The sequence below is a fragment of the Calonectris borealis genome, chromosome 1, assembly GCF_964195595.1.
Source record: "Calonectris borealis chromosome 1, bCalBor7.hap1.2, whole genome shotgun sequence".
Lineage (NCBI taxonomy): Eukaryota > Metazoa > Chordata > Aves > Procellariiformes > Procellariidae > Calonectris > Calonectris borealis.
The window spans coordinates 72,687,716-72,711,960 of record NC_134312.1 but is presented as its reverse complement, the minus strand read 5'-3'; the positions used below and the strand labels follow the sequence as shown (position 1 = coordinate 72,711,960).

The 24,245-nt window shown below is 35.9% G+C and overlaps 1 protein-coding gene across 6 annotated transcripts in view; it reads right to left on the bottom strand.

Moving 5' to 3' along the window:
• Window positions 1-24,245, bottom strand: part of AEBP2 (AE binding protein 2) — a 56,609-nt gene that overhangs the window by 7,161 nt on the left and 25,203 nt on the right. For 3 of the 6 annotated variants that reach the window (XM_075160195.1, XM_075160205.1, XM_075160215.1), the window contains exons 4-6: window positions 17,550-17,736; window positions 11,580-11,704; window positions 3,621-3,688 (exon numbers count right to left, since the gene is read on the bottom strand). In XM_075160195.1, the coding sequence (XP_075016296.1) occupies window positions 3,621-3,688; window positions 11,580-11,704; window positions 17,550-17,736 (380 nt within the window). Of the gene's footprint in view, window positions 1-3,620; window positions 3,689-4,641; window positions 6,376-7,098; window positions 7,423-8,951; window positions 9,112-11,579; window positions 11,705-17,549; window positions 17,737-24,245 lie in introns of those variants that run through there. The other 3 variants (XM_075160186.1, XM_075160221.1, XM_075160229.1) reach the window with 3 other exon arrangements.

Here is a 24,245-nt window from a genome sequence, read left to right as displayed (position 1 = left end):
AGAAGTTAATTGTTTGATTACCTTCTGAGGAAATCCAGGCAATCACCACAAAATATTTTGGCTATGTAATAGTTCTCATTGTGAGACAGAATAAAACTTGGTCTTTATAGATCAAAGAGAATTGTTGCTTCAGTGCCACTTGCGGTGAAACTTGGGGAAGATGGCTAGAGATAACGTACACAATTGATCTACATTTTGTACTTAAATTCTTTGAAACCAAACATGCCTACTTCAGAGTGGCTTTTGCATTATTGCTTCTTTTACTGAAAGCACGTTGGGTTTTTAAGGCCCTGCTGACGTTTTCAGGTAACACATTATTAAGAGAGGCACTGGGCTTGCAGAGGTCATCAGTGTCTTACTGAAAACCCACTTTCCTGCCTCCTTCCAAAAGTTAGCATTGACCAAGGCTGTGCAGGACAAACAAGTGATCCATTTTGCTTCCATTACTGGAGGGGGGAGGGGGATGGGTTACCAACCGAAACAACAACAAAAAAAACCCCAAACCACCCACTCCCCCAAAAGAAAAAAAAAAAAGAAAAACACCACCGACAACCCCCTGAGATTATTTTCAGCCCACATAAAGCGATGTTTTCTTTTTTCTTTCCCTCCCCTCCCTGCCCCCCCCCTTTTATATGACCTAGGAGCCAAAAATTAATTTCAGGGTGGGGAAAAACATTTAAGTTTGTAATTAAGAATTCTAACATTTTTCAACAAGTTTCAAATCGAGAAACCCAACATTTAAGACTATCGAGACAAAACAGTTCTTTCTGTGAACAAAGCTATATGCAATTTTACAGACTTTTGCAAATTATTAAACTGAACCTCTCTTTTTCAGCAATGAAAGTTAGCTGTAAATCAAATTCAATTTTTTGGGTAAGCCATCCAAAAAATGAAATGAAACAGAGAACTTCTATCCCAGTAGGAAAAGGAGTTTCTCCAATCATACTTTTGCCTTTACAGATGAAAGTGGTAAAAGGAAAAAAGAGGGGGGACACACACGATACGACACCCAGGAGGCAACCCATGTATCTAATAAGGTTTAATACAGATCATGAAAGGTGAAAAAACATCATAAGACTTTTTTTTAAATAAAGCCAAAATCATTTTTTTGACAAGCAACATTTGGAACATTTAGTAGAAGCTATGTGCTGAAGATGCAGAACGATACAAACAGCAAATAAGAAAACTTTTCACATGCAAAGACTATTTGAAATATACATAAAGATAACAACTCAGTAAGCTAAGAAGTACTGGCACAAAGAATAAATTCCTGCTCAAAAAAAAAAAAAAAATTAAATTTATTTCCCTCTTGTATAGGAAACGAGTTAAAGACTAGTATTTTCCTGAAAAAAGTAAATGTACAGAGAACCTGGAGCAGCTTAACAGTTTCTCAAGATGACTCAGAGTAGAAAAAGTTAAATCATTATTACTAGCTCCATGTGAAAGGCTGATGAACAGCTCAGCACAACGGAAAGTAATCATCGTGACTGCATTCAACTTTCCTGAAGTGCGAGTACATTCACTGTGTAAGACAGATGGATGACATGAGCCATGATACCTTGCATTTGCTGTTCTTAAGTGTAATAATCAAGATGAAATTGAATCTACTGAATACTCAATAATTCAAAACTACATCATTCAGTGCAGGAAATACACCCTCTACCTAACCCAATCAAGATACAAGAAATATGAATATAAAACACCTTATTCCTTTGACCTGACCAACCAAATCTACATTCCGTCAGGGATGTCTTAACATTACTGAATGACTTGTCTTCTCCAAGGCAGAGATTCTAATATTGTATTCATCTGCATGAGCAAAAACCTCACTTGACTCTATTAGGAAAAAAGTACTGAATTTTTTTTTTATTTATAACTTTTCATGTTCCCAGTGTTATATGCTTTTTTAATGCTTTTTATCTTAAAATGCAACTAACTGTCTATCTGTAATATTTAAAAAAAAATAATTTCAGAATTCTGCTACATATAGTATTACCAGCTGTCTTAAAAGGAAGCAAAAAACTACACTTTTTACTAGAATATTTTAGTTATCCTCTCCCAAGTTGAATTGAAACTTGCAGTCTACAAGTGCTGCAACGAGCAGCACAAGCTTTAGACACTTTAAAATTGCACCAAAATGCCAAACATTGCTGCAGATAACTTATCAGCAACCCTTGTCCTCAGCAAATAAAAGTTATAATAGATTCACACTGCCAAGTTCACACTACTGCATATGACTAATTTGGGACACTACAAAACTGAGCAATTTAAATAACTTCACCAAAGCAAAGGTAAATTTCTGTTATGCTAAGGCTTTGCATCACCATCCCACTCAATCCCTTAGAAGCAGCACTGAATCTAAAAGACCCCCTTGTTCTAGAAGTTAATTGCATGAACTATGACTATTTCCTCTGAAACTTATACATTCTTACCTAATGAATTCTACCAATTTAGAGGTATCTTCCTGGTAAAACTGAAATTCCTTTTAAGAAAGAGCCTCTAAACCTGCGTGTCCTACCTAATTATGCAGCTATTCATCTTAGTGTGAACTAAATGTCTCAGTAACTTCCAACTTAATGTGAACTAAACATCCCAGTAACTTCATCTGTATGCAGGACTATGGATCCAGGAATCGGTATGCAGGAGTATGGATCCAAGAAATAAATTCTATTATAATTATTCTTACCTTTACAAGGAAAAGTAGTTAATTGCCTTAAAACGTGGAAAACACAGAGTATACAGCTACTGCCTCTCCTAAAACAACTCTGACTACTGCTCTTCTACAGCAAGTGGAAACCAAACATTTATTCTACTTTTCCATATAATTATGATCAAAATATCTACATATAAACTCTTTCCTATGTCAGAAGAAATAGATGAGATCTCAGCTATTTCAAAGAAGTAGATAAATTATTTCTAAAGTACACTTACTATTTCATATGTCCCAAGCCTACCCGAGGACAGTACCTTCATCCTGCATTACACACAAGGCTACTCCTTTGGAACAAGGCAGAACTTTGAAAAACCAAGAAAAAAAAGCAACCAAACATGCTTGAAGATTATTCCAAGCTTCAGTGGGAGAATCCAAAGAGGCAGCAATATGAGACGGATACCTTAAAAGGCCAACTGTTGTTAGTATACTATTAAATTGTGGCACCTAGGCAAAGATGCTTGTAGTTCTACCGTTACACTGATGATTGTACATTTTTCAGCACCTAAAAGTATTTTAGGATCAAGACAAATCAGTGGATAAAACAAAGTTGTCTCAGTGATAAACTTCCGTATGTATATGGCTGGCAAAACCAACCTGAACTCCCCATTCAATAAGTAGAGGACCTTGTTATTAATACCCATAGTGACAAAATGCATCAAAAATACAGCTTAAAATTTTCTTAAACTGGTATCAGAGTCTGAAGGCTTGAAAGCTAAAGTAAAAAAACCAATTAAGCATTGCTTATTATTTTTTGAACTTCTAAATTACTTTTTAAAAAGCATTTTTTAAAACATGAACCTTAATTTAGATATTCAAAGGCATAACATAATTTAGTGACAGCTCATTTGCCCCACTGTAAATCCTTCCCCATTTAAATCCTATATCGTATCACTAGCAATATACTCACATGTCCTCCGGTGTCCAATGAAGCAAGAGTTTTATTTTTCCAGAATCTTCTTTTCTTTTAGCTATTACCTGATAATAATTACATAAATCATAATTAAAACCAAATCTGCAGATTTTTTTTCCTCAAAAACTGTTGTTCTTCACATTCAACTGGACATTCATAAAAGGCAAACTGTTTTACTCTTTGAAAGTTGTATTAACTCTATATATAGGTAGAATGCATGTATCACTACTCAAGCCATTCTTGGCAAGGTTTAATATTTTCCTTTAACATTTGTCTACCGAGTGGTCCCTGAAGAAAAAAAAAAAGCATCCTGTAAGTAGTCTTCTTTCTTTTAAAATAGTTCAAATTTTTCAGCAGCTACTCCAAAAGCTCTGAAGAACATACATTCCTTTACAAATATACTTATGTTGTTCCACAAGATGTCTATAGAAGATGCAAGAAACTGATCAGCTTATAGTTTAATTATAGCATGGCAAAAGAATAAAATCTTCTCTCACAAATGCTTTGACATCTGGACACATCGTGTGTATAACTTCCTAGGTAACCTTTACTCATTCCTTTTCAACACCTGATCCAAGCACTGAATGAGGCAATGGCAAAGGCTACTTGGAAGAACTCACGGGCTTACAGAGGTTGTTTAATGCATACATAACGGGGACCCTTTACACTGTAAAGGTGTCGTGGTTTAACCTGGCAGGCAGTCAAATACCACGCAGCCGCTCACTCACTCCCCCCACCCCCAGCAGGACGGGGAGAGAACTGGAAGGGTAAGCCTGAGAAAAACTCGTGGGTTGAGATAAAGACAGTTTAATAGAACAGAAAAAGGGAAAATAATAATGATAATGATAAAATATACAAAATGAGCTCACCACCCGCGCTGACCGATAACCAAGTAGCGATCGGTACTTCCTGGATCACGCCTACCCTTCATATACTGAGCATGACGTCACATGGTATGGAATACCCCATTGGCCAGCTGGGCTGGCTGTCCTGATTATGTTCCCTCCCATCTTGTGTACCTAGCTCAGTCAGTAGGCATGGGAGCTGTCCTTGGACTAGGAGGGCACTTAGCAACAACTGAAAACATCAGTGTGTTATCAACATTCTCCTCATACTAAATCCAGAACACACTACTATTATTATACAAATGACAAATCAAATGACATCTCAAAGACCTGTCAACAATTGATAGAGTTTAAGCAGAACATATGCACGCCACTGGTAAGGTCCCAGACAAGAAGTGAGAACTCCTTTCTCATAGTTTCTCAGACTAGCTCAGAGTAGACCAGCACATAAGATACTCTCACAGAGAATAAAATTTTTAGGTGCAGGACCCTGAAGCTAGACTCCCATCTTTAGCCAAGATAAAGTTAGAAATACACACACAGGAAGTATAAAAAAAAAAAATCTGTTCATTCAGGTACAAATATATTCTTTAACACCAGCATTCAGAAGGTATCCCAAAAATTTACACTATCCAGAAAAACAGGGAAAAGCCATTTGCTTCCTCTTCTACTGATTTACCCTCAGCTTCTCCTTTACTACACATCACAATACTTCATACAGATTTTCCTATTTGCTTCCAACACCAATTCTTCCACCTTCTGCACCTCTGAGCATAAAATGCTTATTAAATCTTTGAAAGATTCTATACATAGTCAATGCAGATATTGTAAACTCCAAAAAGTTTATTAGAGAACCTTTAAAGAACAGAAATAACGAAGGGTGGTAACGATCTTTATGAAAATGGCTTAACTAAAATGTAGCATACGGATCTATGGACCAAAGTCCATAATCTGCATCAACCAAAGCAATTTCCCACAACTGAATGCCATGGTAAATTAAACCTAGTCATGATACTTCAAGGAATTCACAAATTTGTTTGAAGTTTTATTTTTACAACTATGCAGTAATCTTCTGAACAAAAATGATGCAAAGTGAAGTCTCCATGGATTTAACAGCCAGATTATTAATACAGATATATTTGAGATATCTGAAGGTATGAATATGCTTGTAGATGAGAACTGGTTTGCACGACAAGGTTTGGCTTCTGTGAGAAGTTGCTAGAAGTTTCCCCCATGTGCGACAGAGCCATGTCCAATGCCAGCCGGCGCCAAGACAGACTCGCCGCTGGCCAAGGCTGAGCCATCAGCAATGGTGGTAGCGCCTCTGGTATAACATATTTAAGAAGGGGGAAAATTGCTGCGCAACAGCATCTGGAAGAGAGGAGCGAGCATATGTGAGAGAAGCAACTCTGCAGACACCAAGGGCAGTGAAGAAGGAGGGGACGGAGGTGCTCCAGGCGCCGGAGCAGAGATTCCCCTGCAGCCCGTGGTAAAGACCATGGTGAGGCAGGCTGTTCCCCTGCAGCCCATGGAGGCTAATGGTGGAGCAGATATCCACCTGCAGTCCATGGAGGACCTCACGCCAGAGGAGGTGGATATGCCTAAAGGAGGCTGTGACCTTGTGGGAAGCCCACACTGGAGCAGGCTCCTGGCAGGACCTGTGATCCCGTGGAGAGAGGGCCCCATGCTGGAGCAGGTTTGCTGGCAGTACTTGTGGCCCCATGGGGACCCACACTGGAGCAGTCTGTTCCTGAAGGACTGCACCCCATGCAAAGGGTGCAGTTCACCCGGGGATCCACGCTGGAGCGGTTCATGAAGAACTGCAAGCCATGAGAAGGGCCCATGTTGGAGAAGTTCGTGGAGGACTGTCTCCCATGGGAGGGACCCCACGCTGGAGCAGAGGAAGACTGTGAGGAGGAAGAAGTGGTACAGACAGCGTGTGATGAATTGACCACAACCCCCATTCCCCATCCCCCTGCGCTGCTCAAGGGGAGGAGGTAGAGAAATCGGGAGTGAAGTTGAGCCTGGGAAGAAGAGAGGGGTGGGGGGAACGTGTTTTAAGATTTGGTTTTCTCTCTCATTACCCTACTCTGATTTGATTGGCAATAAATCAAAATTAATTTCCCCGAGTCGAGTCTGTTTTGCCCATGACTGTAATTGGCGAGTGATCTCTCCCTGTCCTTATCTCAACCCATGAGCCTTTCATTATATTCCCTCTCCTCTCTCCAGTTGAGGAGGAGAGTGATAGCAGAGCTTGGCGGGCACCTGGTGTCCAGCCAAGGTCAAGCCATCACAGTGTCTGAGATACTGAGTTTCTAAAAAATACTGAAGTCTCAGGTTTTAAAACAAGTTGTCATGAGACATGGAAAAGGCCATCCAATAGCCTAAGGCTAGAGAAGCAATAAACGAAGTACGGTAATGCACAGTTCTTCCAAAAGGAGGAGGTTCCCATTAGTTAGCCCCAGTTTTAGGTTCTCTCATTTAATATATATTCACAATTCATCTGGAAATGGAATTGGAAGGCAGAGTGAGAAAATCTGCTTTTGATATCAGGCAATTCAAGATAAAGTGAAGGAATGCTCCCCGCAAGAACTGCAATAGGATATCATAGAGGGATATGGTAGATAAATGACAGTAAAAATCCTTTTTCTAGTAATCTTTGCCAATTCGACAAAGTTTAATTGACTCTTGTATCAAAGAATACTGTAAGGTTCTTTAATTTAGGCATGCAAAACACTGCTAAGACTTTTCCTCATAAGTCTCAAGCCACACCCACAACAGGATACATCCTTTTGCTAAATTTGGAGCAGGGACAAAAACCCTGACTTCTTTTTAAATAAAGATTAGAAAGCACTCCTCCAATCCCTTCCAACTTTAAGTTTTAGCCTTTGTCCAGAACCCAGCTGCTTCTTCAGCAAACTCAGTTTCTTTGCTGTAAACTGGAGGACCTGAGCCTGGAACCAAATAAAGGTAAGTCAAAGCTCACTTTACATAGCAAATAAAATTCAGTTCTCATCAGCTTTCCTGTTCAAAACCATACATTTTCTTGTACAGTCCAGTTCATTCTCAAATTAACCTTCAAGTTTTAAGGAGACACACATGTTCTCTCATGTAATGCAAGCATCATGGATAACACATACTGAAAAGTTTGCAGGTTAAAATTTTAAAATGTTAGCATTTGGACACAGCAAACTAGCTACACCCGAGTTCGAAGGAAGAAGTTATTCTCTACAAACTGCTCTTCATCCTATCTAAAACTTGAAGAATATGAACTAGGAAACCATACAGAATACACAGATGCATATTACATCTAAGTACCAGTTGTTGTCCCTCTATAAAATGATCAATAGCACTGCTTCTACAGAGTTTTACAGTATAATACATATGGAATCACCATTCCAGAACCACACAGAAGTCTGTGAGAACCACCCAATATCATCACCTGCATTCTCCAACAGGAAAAAAAAAGTACAGACTCTGACATTAACAATTTCTCATTTTCAGGAATAGGCAGTACAAAATTTAGGACTCTGCTGTCTTACCATCACCACATTGAAAAGAGGTATCTGTAAAAACTCAAAAAATGAAACATTGATGTATAAAAGAGATTCAGCGTACAAAATTTAGGGTGTTTCAAGTACTGCCTGAATTATACCACTGCAAGTAACATTCTCTTATTCTACAGCCCTAGGAACATCTTCAAGCCATCAATGCTACACTAAGAGCTTGAACCAGCTTTCACACACACACAGAAGTTTAACAGGAAGAGAAAGTAACTTTTAGCAGTAGAAAATTAAAAAAATAATTTTTCATAATAAAAGAGCTAATCATATATATACATGAAAGCTATGAAAGTTATAGCTAGGTTGCTTTCACACAGAGAGATATACTTGTACCCAATGTGAATTTTGCAGACTTTTTCCCCATATCATTGGCTTATCTTGTCCCTACTAAATAATCAATACTCAAAATCTGAGCAATTCACTTGTTTTTGACTGGGATGAAAGATCCTCTCTCCAGATATGGAACAAGCTTATTTTTGTTTAATATTAAAGTAGTATGTTAGCTTTCTGTTAGGAGACAACAGAAATCTGTCATCTATAGCTGCCATTGCTTTTTCCCACATGTATTTTGAAATTGTCAAATTTAAAGAAGTTTTTATAAAAGGTATAAAAAGTATCCACTTTTACCACAATTAGTGCAATGAAAATTTTACCATCCTAGGCAGGCTAGAGTCAGAAACACAGCTATAATGCAGTCAAATGCAAAATTACAAAAATTAAAAAAAAAAAAAAATTAAAAAAATTATTTGCTACTTTGACACTAGTCAGAGTTTTACAGTCAAGTCTTCAAAAGTTACAACTGAAATGGAAGAAATCTAGCATGTCTGCAATAATGATGCTCTGAAGACTTAAAATTGTTTTGTAAAGAACTTAAGTCCATTTAAGTTTTTCATTTAAAAATACAATTCAGACAGTAGATGTATGCTCAATACAGCTTTATTTGAAAAAACTCTTACTATATTCTCTAAATTTCATGCACTGTCCCAGAAACAAAAGGGAAATTTAATTTGAATTTATCTCTGTGAAGGAAATATGCATCAAAGTTGTCTCAAAACAGAAATGGAGCTCTGCTGACCTCTTCTGGAAAAAGAAAAAAATTTCACCCTATAAATTGGTATGCATTTTACTTTATTCAGTTACTGTGTTTCAAAGTTTTAAGATTTCAAAACACATGTAACTAGTATCAATATATGTGATTGCTGAACTGATACATCTAAAAAAGCTAAAACCAGTGAAAAACAGTTTAGTATTCAAATGTTTTAGAGAATTAATTCTAGCCATTTCAAAAAGCTGGGGGGGGCGGGGCATGGAGAACAGGGTAACTTATAAGCTGCATTTTTTAATCAGTATAATATCTGGTCTTCAGGTTAAACGGAAATGCTTGACTTTTTCCATCTGACAATTCAGAGAATCAAAGTACCAAGAATTTGACCCCCATAAAAACAACTAAGCAGAAAAAAAAAATTCATAGTGAAGTCAAAGGTGAACTCTGGATGGCAAAACCATTTATTCAAAAAGACTTCATTGATGACTGCATTCTACAGCTTTCCATATGTATAAAGAAAAAGATGAGTTTAAAAAAAAAAAGGAGTGCCTTTTCATAGGACATGAAAGGTATCTACAGTGACTGCTTAAAAATTCTTCACATCAGTAATTTGTCACTAGGAAATCCATCCTGTAAAATACTGCGTTGTGCTGACATTATTCTTATGCTGCATAAAAAAAATAAACCTACATCATTTACGTCAGTTTTCAGACAGCAAGACAGTTTTATCTTCATGTTTTTCACCTTTCAAATTAATGCCTCTTATAATTACACATTTTTTCTTCATCTGAAGGTGGACTACACAAACCATATTATGCTATTTAGCCAGTCACCATTCAAATTCAATGTCCTAATGCTTATAAGTTACGCAAAATGTGTTTGCATCTGAGGTGACCATTAGCTCAGTTAACAGTGTACGTCCACAAGACTGCTTCTATTCTACCTTTTCTTTTCAAAGCAGATTTTAGCTGATGTCTAGCACAAGCCCACAAAACTGTAGCAGCACACTAAAACAGGGTAGCAAAGTGCAGCATAGGGCTGGAATCTTAGAACAGTTCTGCCGCTGGTACGACCTCTCCCATAACTGAGATCTAAGCAATTGCAGATCTAATCAACACCCTACCACCTCGAGTGACGCATACATGGATAAGCTAAAAGGATTTTCACCACTTCCTCCAAGTTAATTCCAAGCAGTTTTAGAGCACATTCCTCCCTCTAATTCCATCTTCTTATGAATTATTCCAATAGCCAGAGATGAGCTTCCACAATTGAGTAGTCTGTCTGGGTAACGTTTCAGATTAAAGCAAGCTGTGAATTGGAAGAGAATCTGCTTTTCTCACAGCATTGTAAAATCCATGTCAGCCGGGAAAACTAGAATGAGATTTAAATACAGTAACAGCTAAGTCACCTGCAAATCTCCACTTGCAGCTGGTGCTCAATGCACATAAAGTTCAGGAGTGATCATTTGGGAAAAATTTCTAATACAGGCCACAGATATTTATAACAATCATCAGTCTTGTAGAAAAGAATGAAATAAGTTTCATGCATATAAAATCATCTTTAATTTACGGAAAGAGACTGACAGTTCAATAGTTTGACTCATGTGTTAAGGTTAAGCCATAGCTGAAGACACAGAAGTTGGCATTCCTTCCTTGGACTGCAGTTCATCTTGTACTGGTCTGCCAATTTACAAAGCACCTCCCTCATTTCGTCCTACCTCTTAATTCTTTTCTTCAGCTGAGTCTCTACCTTTTATGCGCCCATATCTTCCAACTGGGTTAAGAAAACCTGAGGTTATATAGCTTTTTGAAATTCTGATCCCTATACCCCAATTCAGTACTTTTTTCCCCATTTTGAACTTTTCTAAATTAATACTGATGTCTATCCTATCCACAAACAAGTGAAATTAACAAAATAGGATATGGAAACAGGACTAAAGGCCAGTTCCCCACCTGGTACTTGCCTCCTTCTAGCAATTCACTGACATTTTGGTGGCAAGTTTATTAATTTATTAAAAGAAAAAGAAAAAAGGGGGATAATACATTTATTCAGGATTATATTTTTTAAACTGAAAAAAAGGAATAAAAATAAATTTCAGATCAGTATCTTTAAATATTCAATTACACAATTACCCTCAAAATATTCCATGTAATAAATTAGCACTGTCACTCACTACTACAGAAATGCCATCTGAATTGCATCCTTATTTAGAAGGCATAACTAAATTTTTCTGCAACACATACTTGCTGTTACATATTTCCCTAAGTGTATCAGACAGGAATTGTTGCAAGCTATTCAATTTGTGCGCTAGAACAACTACTAACACTACTTCTAAAAAGTTAATTTACTAATAGAAATGGACAAATTAACAATGTAAAATACCTACTATTACTTATTTCTGACTAAATGCCTACAGCAGTAAGAGGAAAACAGAAATCTTCTGAAGTATTAGATTTTTCAGACACATAGGTAAACAAACAGACTGCATGACATATATACTTACAGTACTATGAAATACAACACTGTGGCCTTTTCCTAAACTTTCTATATGTGCTGAGAGGTTAAAGCAGATGGCTCGATGTCTTATAGCATCCAGTGTTTGCGCATCAAAGAAGTCATGAGGTCTTGCTAGAAAAAAAGGAAAAGAGATCCTTAGTGTTCAGCACACTGAAAGCATTCAAACACATTCAAGCATGTAAATAAGTCTGAAGTGTCATTAGTAAATCATTTATCATTATGGCAGTAGCACTACCTTGTCAAAGAGTTGTAAATGTTAATTTAGCTGAGAGGAAGGAGTGACTCCAAGAGGGGCACAATCCATTTAAGTTTGGTTAAAACATATTCCTTGTAGATGAAACACCTATTTTGACAAACTGAATTACACTCGCTCATTTTTTTAAGTTTCAAGTGAATTCTATTCTTTCCTAATCTTCAAAATTAAGAATTCATTAATTTGGCTGAGTACCTCTGGGAACATCCCGTGCTATCATCTCTTAAAAAAAAGTCCCATTACAAAGAAACTAAATCCCAGAACTCATTAATAAATGTGAGTTTTAATTCAATGCAAAAACAGCTTGGTTAGGTTGCGATGTTTATGGGAACCTAAATGGCCAAGTCACCTTTACAGCACACTCAATAGTTCCAATATTACTGCTGTGAGTTTTTAAAAAACAGTATTAAAGTACTTCAAAACATGATAGTGCATACAACCAACATCTTAAAAGCAGAATCATACCCATACCTTATTTCTTAACTTTATTAAAAACAATCTGCTCTGATCTAATTTATAATCACTAAAAAAGCCAGCTATTTCAGCGAATACCGGGATGCTGCACAGAGATCAACAATGGCACTGAAAACAAAACTGCTTGGTACTACAGTGGAACACAAAGCAAAGGATTAAGTAAGAATTACTGTGAACATACAGAAAATACTAGCTTGTCAAGAAATTTTTGATCTCTAAGGAGTAATAATGCTGAATAGTCATGTGAAAAACTCCACACTGCTAAACGTGTTTCTTTTTATGTAAAATTTGTCATTCCATGTTCTTTGATTATTAGTAAACAGATTATTTTCTAGCCAAGAAGCACCAACTGCATCACATACTACACTTCAATTTACATTGAGTAAAATGCAATTAACATCCGTCTGATATTTTACAAGTGGTCTAAAACCAGCATGCATTAATAAAGCCCTTTTCCTTTTAGAAAAGGACTTTTATAGTTAAGTGTTTCTTGAACAGTAAAAAATAATTGAATTCTGATTTGGAGTATAAAGAAGGTCTATCAATTCTACACTAAAAGTACTTTAAAAAATAACTGCTACTAGGCATATATTTGCATACCGCTAGAAATACTTCACACAAATTTTTAAAAATATACCATATAGTACAGTAGTAAAATTACATGAGCAAATACAGTAGGAAAGTATTCAGTTTTTTTAAGCATTACTTGAGAGCAGTAATTCTCTCTATATAAACACACAAATTAAAACTCAGAATAGGAGTTGATATTACGTTATCAACTATATATCATCCTGTAATCTGCAAAAACAGTGATTCAAAGTTCTGTTGTCTTCATTTAAAACAACTTCTATATTCCTTTTCACCAAGATTATTTATCCGTTATTTCAAAACAAACTACAAATGCCACTTAAAACTAGTATTTGCTACACTCCTGGGACTAACTATTGTTACGCATTCATCTGTACATTATGTTCTGTCCTTACGCTATCTCGGCTGGATACTGCCAATTAGGCAATCATCTCACTGAAATGTTTTCTTGCTGTATGTGGTAATGTAGAAGCGCAGTTCATGCTGCAGGTGGTCAGTGATGAAGCATATAAATATTTTATAAATAAATATGAAGCAGGAAGGAAGGGAGGATGGAAAGGAAAAGACAACCCCAAATTTTTGCTTTTGGTTTCATACAGCAAATTTCTTCAGGATTTACCACTGGATAACATTTAACAGATAGAGAAGAATGGGCACAATTTGTCAAAGGCATATGAATAGTTTTATTTATTGCTTATTGAGTGTTAATGCTGTATCTTCTGTGTATCTTAAATCTATTCCCTCAAAATTATTTTCAAAGTAAGGTGTCTCCCTTCCTGCTTAATACAAGTTCCAAGAACACATCAATTACTTAAGTCAAATAAATTAAAATCTTCATACCAGTAGCCTACTAAATGAAATTCCAAGTCTTATGTAACTAACATTCTTACTGTAAATACCATGAACAATAAGTTTCCCTATCTCGCCTGCATTTCTCCAGTGAATTCAATTATCATGCTTGTTAATAACTATAGTGTCATCTTTGCTATTGGAAAAGCAAGTGACAATATTGTAAATATAGTCTCAGGTTCTGCAAAATTCTTTGAGGTAACTTCCGAATAGCCATAGTATGACCTATTTTAGAGATACACACTTTCAATACGTTTGGCTCTATACCTCTAAATGACAGACTACATGGAGCAGTGAATGTGTTTAAGGCTATCCAGAAGAGAAAGCAAGCTACTGACTGTAATCCTGAATTATTCTGCAACATCAAAATTTATACACCAAATCGGACGGTCTCTATAGCATCACTAATGTAACCACCTATACCAGTGTCTATAGTAAAACACGCTTTCATCATAAAAATACTAATTTCCACACTTGAAGAACATATACTGTTTACAGACAGGAAAAAAGAAATGCAAAACAGTTTAAGAACAGCAAGTAACAGTAAGAATTCTCATTATAGTCTGTTAGAAGATCATGTTCTTGTCACATACAAAGCCACAGTAAAGCCTCCTTTTTTATTTATGCATTAATGTCTCTCAGAAGGGTGTTAACCTTCAGATATAAAACACAGATCTATATAGAGGAAGCAAATTTATTGATTTGCTGTATTTAAACTGTTAAGAATTTATATACAAGGATGCTTCAATAGCAGCATGTATTAGCAATCGATTGCCAATAAATATTTAGTAAGCCACTTACACCTTGCAAAACAAGTCAGGGTCTAATCAAACCATGAGGAGGTATTGACAACGTTTTTTCAGGAGAAAAATTGTTGTGTGATGCAAAACTGTAATTTTTTCATCAAACGACTATTTGTGAGTGATTTAAACAGATTGTACACTATCAAATAGCATCTTGCTTTACACCCATTTGTTGTAACTTCTTGTAACCCAACTTGCAGAGAACCTGGTATGTATGTTCAACACCTCTCCTTTTGGATGCTTTTAAAATATCTAAATATAAATCTATGTTCCTAGCTTTATATACTCTAGACTGAAAATATTTAATGCTGTTACTTTGCTACTTCGGTTTCTTAGATAAGGGTCCTTGCCCCCTGCCCCTTCTTGTAAAGACAAAATATACAAACTTGTACACTTCATTCTTTAACTAAAACTAAGCTAAGAAACAGAAAGACAAGCAAAATTGTATCAGCCCTTTGTCAAGTTCACCTAATCAACAATAATCCACACAGTTTTAAAGAAAAGCTACCACTACTTAGCATTTTCAGAAAATGCCATCAACTTTCGATACATTTCTGGGTCACATACCCTCTGGAGAAATACATTACAGTAGTCAGTTCCCAACTCAGTTGGAGATGATTTTTGCCTTAAGGCAAAACTCTACAGCCAGCACTGCATTTGTCTCAAGAGGCAAGAAGATAAAAAATTGCTCAAGCAGCTGTCATTTTTCTTCCTGTGCAACACTTGATCAAGACAGCAGACTACTGAAGTACTACAGTTTGGTCTTTAACATACCCATAATATTTACTACTTACATTTTTTGCCATAGATTCATTCAAGAATTCTGCAGTAAATTCTTATTACGACTAGAACATCTTAGCAGATAATTTGAAGTTTTAACTACAAAGCTCTGATTTGAAACTTGTAAGTCAATAATGTTCATCAATTACTAATAAAATGCCAGCCTGAAAAACTACTTCTGCATATACTGGGGCAAAAATTAAGTTAAGATGCATTAAATCAGTCACCTAACAAAATCAATATGGAGAAGCAAGCCAAGATGCAACTCAGGAATCTCTGAAGGTGAAAATTTTGAAGTGACAAGTCTTAGACATCTATATTTTGTTTGAGTAACACAGGCAACAAATCAAAGTAATCCTTTAGGAACCTGCAACTATTTCAAGTAAGTCTCTCTTTCATTACTTCTAAGATGAACTGAAAGGATACTGCAAAGTGACCACATAACCCTTCATAGATCAGCCTTCCCTTCTTGAACCTTCTTATTTACAGATTGCTAGAATGAAAGGGAAACCTCTTTGAAAGCCAAATTCTGAAAAGAACAAAAATAGCTTTTTACCTTCTTTGGTATGTTGAATGTTGAATCGGTGTCAAAATTAAAAGTGTAAACTTAAAGAATTCCTCTAAGATGTGTTTAATGACATAATTTGCACACATATACCAATCATTTCCAAAAAAAAAAAAGTGAAAGAAAATAATCACCATAACTAAAGGTAACAGTGGCTCTTCTAGCACTGAACTGCATAGTTGTCACACAGTGTGGAAGAAAGACACAGGAAATAAACTTTTCAGAATTCTGGATGATACTGCAACTTTCCAGGATCGACTTCTTTGCGTTCAAGGCAGAAACATGACCGCTGCTTCATAAATTTCCGTTACTTAAAACACAGGTGAGGTATTAAGGTAAGAATAATCACAATCATGTGATACAGAGTAATCACTTAGGACCACTAGTATGTGCATCCATTGTTGCAGTACCACTTGAATAATTGGTAACTGTATTTCTTCACAAGAACAGAAAGATCAAGACAGTGAAGTGTTCTGCCACAGAAGAGTTCTGGAAAAATAAAGACTATAATTGCTGACCCAGCGAAGTAACACAAGTTTTGTGGCACACCATCACTAAAATCCTACCGCCAGCCAGGAGACAGGACTGAAATAATTGCCTGCTTATGAACAGAGCTCCGTTTCTGTGGACAGTATGAGATATAACAGGTTCAGTGGTTCATAAAAAAAGTATCTTGCGCTTCTCTCCAATACTGTTCAGGTTGACTTTACACCACAGGTAAAAATTAATGGAAGTTTTTTCATCAGCTGTTGACATACTAGCAAGAAAAAATTTAAATGGATTTTTTTACATGTCTTCTCTAAAATGCAGCTGTCACAGAAACAGTTTAAAATTAGTAAATAATCAATTCAGTACTGGAGATTTGCATCCAAAGTAATTATAAAACAAAGTTAAATTTTTTAACAATTGCGTAGTCTTTCCTAACCATTTCTGTATATCAGAATTTCTAATTAAATCCGACATGGTTATTAGTCTGATGCTAAGGCAACCCAGGAATCAAACAACTGGATCAAAATGGACTAGAAAAGATACTGGGTGATTATTACTTGCTAGAGGAAACAATTCTCACTTTAAATGATAAATCATACTTCTCAACACATTGGTTCATAGAAATTTAACGAACATCAACTGTGCGGAGAAAGACTAAAAAAACGTAGCAAGTCAAATCTGCCAAAAATTAGATCTTGGTTATGCTCATAAAACTGTCATTAAGGCTAATGAAATGTTGTGCTTGAAAGAGGGCTTATATAACATGCATTTATCTCTAGTTTATATGAATCTGCAATCTCTGTCTGCCATACTGAACTTCAGATCTCATCATCACTAAACACAACATTTTCCAACAGTAATATAGGCAGTAAACAAGAGGTGACTCTAAAATGAAAAGCATCTTTAAATTGTAAATTCAAACTGTTGCTCACAGAAAACTGATCTGTTCTACTGAACACATCGATCCTTTACCCTAAAAAGGAATACAAACAGAATCTGGAATTGTTTTACTCCCATGACAAGGGATGCCAACACTTTAATACTAAAGATCACGAACCCTACCAGACCCACGTCTGCAGAGAAACATCCACATTGAAGAGAAACTTCCTATCCAAGACAAAACTTTCAAGAACTTCTACTTCTGGAAATACTTACGTAATGATCGTCGTCTCTTGTTCTTTAACTTTCTTCTTTTATTCATTCCAGCTTTAGATGGAGATTCTTCTTTGGCCTTTGGCTGGCTGGCAACTTTTGAAGAGTTCTGCTGGCTGAAGTGTGTGGGCACATGACGGGCAAGTCCTCCCTGAGATGCAAAGCTGGCATTGCACCCACCAACTACACACTAATGAGAAAAAACCAGAACAACGGTATCAGTGTGCTATATGGCACTCATTCACAGGAGTTTGATAGATCTTTCAGTTCAACTTTTCTGGCTCAATCTCCAACACACTAAGAGGAAGATAAATTCTTAATGACCATGCAATTCTTAAAAAAAAAAAAAAAAAAACAGAAACTTAACCTGAAAGAAATTTCTATCTGAACTTTATAACTCTCAATAATTATTTCATGGTATAATCATCTTTTTCTATGCTATATTATATTCTCTAATATTGTATAGCATAAAACCAATCTCAAACAATGCACTGAAACTTTTCCCACAGAAAATAAATGCTTCTGAAGAACTTTCCCCTTTGCAGACCAACTTCCCCTTGTCTTTCAAAATACTGCACTGTTATTCTGTATTTCTCAACAGCTCTCCAATCTTCTGCCTTTGATAACAGTAACGTTCTCTAACATCCTCCTTTCTTGTGACAAGGCAGAAGTAAAAAAAGTACATCCTTACCCACATTAAATTTGAAACAGCTTAACGCTTTTTGTAAATGCTATACTAAGTCAATAAATAGTTATCTTACACTTCTGTCTAAAACTTTTAACTTCAGTAACTTAATAACAATTATTTATACATTTGTTTTGGGATGCTACTATTACTTCAGCAGTATTTAAGTAAGTTCTTATTGAAAGAAAATGGTCCCTCTTTTTCAAACAGAAAAATAAGAAAAGGTCCAACAATAATTAAGCAGAAACATAGAAATCACAAGATACATGCAACTAAGCTAGTACTGGCTACAATAATCATTGGTATTTTTGTAAGTATTTGGTTTAGATTTACGATTATTTCATTTGCAAAATGAGTATTTAAATTATACTGTTGGGGAGGGAGGCACAAGCCTTTTCTCTTGTGCCCTGAGCTTACAAGGGTAATAGAAAAGTGATTTTAAAGATATGCATTCCATCCTTGGCTGCAATGAATTGTATATCCACGTGGTAAATTTTTCTTCTGATTCAGAGAATAGTAGTAGGGCAAATGAGTTGATCAGCCAGTAGCAAGAAACCACTCTAAACCATTGGAAAGTTCTCCTTCTTCCATATCGGTTCTACTCCTTCCCTCCTTCCCCTCTTTCTCAGCTCTTTGATCTATACATCTCTTCTCTAGCATTTCCTTTCACAGCAAACTGATGAGGCAGCTCCAACAGGAATTTGGGAATAAATAATGCTGCAACCATGCACATAGTGCTAAGTTTTCTCTGAAGACTAAGGATGAATTTGCAAGCTCTTACAGTAATCTGCCCCAAGCCTGCACATTTGACTGAAAGACAAGAAAACAGCAGTAGAACACCACTCAGCCTCTTTTGTCCCTAAAATCCAAATGTGTTGTTTTCCAACTGTGGCTGCAGAATTGAAAAGTCTGTTTCTACCTCAGACCTAGCAAATGGTTTTCCATGATCATCATAAAACAATATAGTGTCCATGAAGAGAAAAACCTGTGTTATCTCCAAGGACTTAATACTTGCTACAGGACTAAAAATATGTATATACATTTCAAGACAGTAAAAGACAAAAAATAGGAGGACATTTTCACACTTTTTCACACTTTTATTTGCCTTTTGTGTTGGTTTTTTTTTTTTGGGGGGGGGGGGGGGGGCGGGGGGGAGAACCACACTTAGAAAACTTCCCCTAACTTCCTCTAACTACGGAGCTAACTACAAACATGTAATTCTCTGACAAAAAGCTTTAGGATCCTTCACACTGTATTTGTTCCTCCTGTCTCCCCCACTAATAAGTATCTCAAGAATTGTGAAGATTTTTACCAAAAACCTTCCTACGCCTTTTTACCTTGCCCTATAATTTCCCATGTTCAAACAATAGCAATATTGTATACTTATATTTTAGTGACTTACAATGTAAGAAATCCCAGCACATCTATGAAATTCAAAACACTCAAGAGCCTCATCTCATTTACACTATGGTAACCTCAATGTAATATTTATTACTTCAAATTAATACTGAAGATTAAAATTTACACTTATAGAATCATGGAATGGTTTCGGTTGGAAGGGATCTTTAAAAATCATGCAGTTCCAACCCCCCTACCGTGGGTAAGGACATCTACTAGATTACGTTGCTCAAAGCCCGATCCAACCTGACCTTGGACCTGACCCACTTAGTTGTATTGAAGATGATCAAACTCACAATCAACAGATACAGTAAAATACGTGCGTGCATTAATTCAAACAAATCTTTATTCTCCAGTTTTTAAGTACTTGAAATAGCTGTCTCGTCCATAAAAGCAGTTTCATGAAACTAAACTAAGCACCTAAATCTAAACTTAGGTTTAACTTTCATTAAGGTGCTCCCGACATCAGCTTCTAGCTCTTTCTGATCCTACAAACACTTATAGGAAAAAAAAAAAAAAGAGAAAAAAAAAAACCACCCATACCCTGAAGTACAATCACACTGAGAAATTGAAATTTTAGTCTTGCCAATGCCTGTCAGAGGTCAAAAATAACTTAAAGTCTTGGTACAATGCATGCATTACCATATTCCAAGTTTATTAAAGTATAATATCAAAAGGCAATACCTTTTGAAAATAACAGATAAATTTGGTGTCAGGCACATTTCTAAATTTTTTGAAGCACATGTTCATCAGACTTAATTGTATTTCTTGTCAGATAGGAAACATCTTTTTATGACAAACTGCAGTTTGACTCACAATGTCATAACTTGAATTTTGTCTAGTCGTGTACAAAGAAAACAATCACAGATATTCTATACAGATTATCTACAGAAGCTACCACTTACTTTTCTTGCTCTACCCAAGTTTTACTTTCAAAAGCCGCAGACCAGCATCCTTAAATCTTCAATATATGCAACTTGCAACTAGAAATTTTCTTTTCCCAGAAAGCCTATTTATAGCCTGAAGTCACAGTATGAAATATTTGCAGAAATCATTACATTCAGATATTCTGTAGTTTGAGACTACCTGATCATGTCATCAAATAATCAACAGCTGATATATCAAAGATGACACAGAATGCCTTTGTAGTAGACAGGAAATAGTAGAAGAGGAGAAAATTCTTACCTGTTTTTTTCTTTTTTTTCTCTAAAATAATATATCCAGCAATCCGTTACTAATGGGTAAAGTCTCTTCTCTCCAAAGATAAAGGAGCAGTTCAGGCTGTCACTTCAGGATCTCTGGACGGTAAGTCACACCAAATCAGCTTCCCACCAGATAATTATACAGATCTAGAGGGCTTCTAATAAATCAAACTCAACTATTATGCACAACTTTAAATCAATCTTTTCATTTTTCCCCCAAAACCTAAATCTCAAAATTTTGCATTCAATTTTAAATATGACAGATTGGGTCCGGATTGGTGGATATGTTACTTCAAGAGAAAATAAGTCAACGCGTAATAAGTTTAATTTCTCCAGTGTACCCATACCCACCATTATTAATGGGCAGTAATGAGCAGTGACTTTAACAAACAGGATAAAAATATCTAGCAATACAGGTTGGTTTTTTTCTATTAAATTCAAAATAACCAAATCTTCTCGATGTATAATTTTTCCAATAAATCTAACAGTAATATTTTAGATATCTGGATAAACCTTCTTACTGTCTTATAATCTAAGTGTTCAGGCAGAATGCCTTTACATTTTCTATCTGCATCTGCAAAGCTCTAATGATAGAAGATATTCTGCCAGGAGAGTAAAAGACATGAATTCCGAATGAGGACTAAAACTGCTTGGCTGTGTTTTCGAGATTTCAACAAGTGTTACTCTACTGAGAATCATACCAAATGCAGTCACCCCTTAATGAATTCTGGAAGTTACACGTGGTAGAATGAGCACCAAATTTAGTTTTCATTATTACTTTCTTCCCCCCTTTTAAACAAAGGGTGAAAGCCTCCAATGAACCTGTGTACTGTCATTCGTTGTTATTGAAAGCATTTACCCCACACGAGCAAACCTTTCATGACTGATCTTAAACATTAAGAGCATACCCACTAGAATCAGTATGTGAAAGCAGTTGATAGCATACCCACATGCAATCTTATCTTTACAGAAAATTGCTATATGCAATTAGTTTGCATAAAATCTCCCACTCTTTTGTGCTTACTCTACCATTTGTCCTTTCACTGTGCCTAACATTTTGTATTTGATCACCTAGACTACATTTTAAGAGTTCATTTGATATGTCTTCAAGTAACTTTCAATGCCTTGTACAGCAACAAGGCATGGCAAGTAGTACTTCGATTAATTTGAGTACCAGAAACCATGCTGGAAAATGCAGGTTGTCACAGCACATTAACTATTCAAATACTTATTATTTGTAACAGCCAAGTTTAGGACAAGAAAGATAAAGTGAATGAAGAAATTCTTTCTCAGCTTGCTAAAGACAGTTAGCGGCATCACTTTTCTAACTCAGCAGATTATTTCTCTAGATTCACCTGTCTACATGTTCTGAAAACCTGAAAGTTTTTAAGTTGCTGAACCCTCGACAGGACCACCACTACATGTTGATGATACTCCACAACGTTCCACCAGTTTCTAAAAAGCTGCAAAAATTATGTAGTAACAGAACTGAAAAAGAATGATGTTTAGTTTTCTCTCTCTCAGCTGTGGATGTAAAATCATACAAACATGAACATACTAAATGTCTTCAGAGAAATAATTACATGCTCTGAGAATACCCATGTTAAATGAATGTCTACAATGACAAAAAGAAAAAAAGAAAAAAAATGAATGTCTACAATGACAAAAAGAAAAAAAGAAAAAAAATGAATGTCTACAATGACAAAAAGAAAAAAAGAAAAAAAAAAGAGGAAAGGATGGCTAGAATCAGACTGCAATAAGCAAAGAGAAAACTTCCAGCAGCACATGAGCAATGAACTTCAAGTATTAAGAGCAGCAGCATAACTTCAAAAATACATAACAGTGGGCCAAAGGAGGCCAGCAAGTTCTCAGCCAGAAACATATTCTGGAAGACCAGTTTGTTTGTTTGTTCCTCTTGACAAGAAAAACAAATCTAGGAAACGGTGCTCACCAAAAGTAGGATTGGAAAAGTATGCTGCTTTGCAGAAATATTTGACTACACACTGAGAACTAGCTGCAATGAATGGTAACTACGTCTCATTTAATGGACACTTTCTTTGGTGAAGAGATTGGTGGGTGCCCTAAGAAAAGACACTTTATCAATAACAAAACTTAGTGATGATGGACTCAAAAAAATCCACCCATGTGTTCCACATGAAACCCAAGGCCATTAGTATTAAAAACTTAGAAAAAAGGAGAAGGAATAAACAGAAAAGCAATCTGATGACTAAAGGGGAACTGAGGTCCTAAATTCTGCCCAAAGATCTAGGGTATCTTTTTTTTTTCTCCTTAGTTCAGCAGATGACTCAGATATAAAATGTCTCTATCTTATGAGCTGGACATACACTACCAAGAAATTGCCCCATATAAAAACGAACCTAGCATAACAAAGGTCTCAAAAACAGGTATTCATAAGGAAATTTACCTTTTCTGTGACAGAGGTATTATTGCAATATTAATGCTGAGGGGGACACACTAAACCACACAAACAGAAAAGAATAGGAGAAACTTATGAAAATATGAAACATTTTGGCTTTGTAATTTAGAAGCGGGTTCATTTCTGTGACAAATGAACTACACATAGTTTATATGAATGCATGGAAAGGGCAGGTAAACCCACAAAGACCTTTTAATATGAAAGCACAGCAGCTCATTTACAGCTGAATACAGCTTTTAATCAAAGGACAACACCACATGTATCACAAAAATACAAAATTAAACCCAAAATGGGCAACTACATAAAAGGAGTCCACTTGCAAGCAAAAAAGTGACAGGACAGGGACATACCCTTCAACAGACTAGTTCTAATGCAAAGGAGAGTTTTATGCCCGAGACAGTCCCCAACTGCCTTTCAATTTAAGAAAATACTTTTGTCTCTTATACCACTAGAAGTATAGGACTATAGCAACCTGACATATATTTATTTCTCTCCTCTGCTCATTAAACGATTATAGTGTTCTTTTACCTTTGCAAAAGTAAATTTTCCATGCTTTTAATTGTCACTTTTCTAGCTAACATTCTTTGTTTTTCTTAAAAACATCCTGAACAGCAGTTCTTCAGACAACAGCATATAGGTATATTATTTCCATTACTGCCTTTTACGGTTTTCCTCAAAAATCCTGACATTCATTTACTTTTTTTTTTTTAAAAAAAAAAAACAAAACACTGAATGACTAGGCATTTTCAGCAAGTTCTCTAAAATGACAGATTCCTTCTTTTATGCTACAACTCAAGTGTATTCTCATGAGGCAACAGAAATTTAATTTGTAATTTAGGTTTTGGGAGATATTTTGTCTGCAGTAATCATCAAGAACAAGAGGTCCTTAATCCAACTCTGACTTGAAAAAATTTGGCTTTTCCTAAAAGGTGAGCAATTAAGATTTATAAGAACAGCTAAATGCACCAAACGGAAAC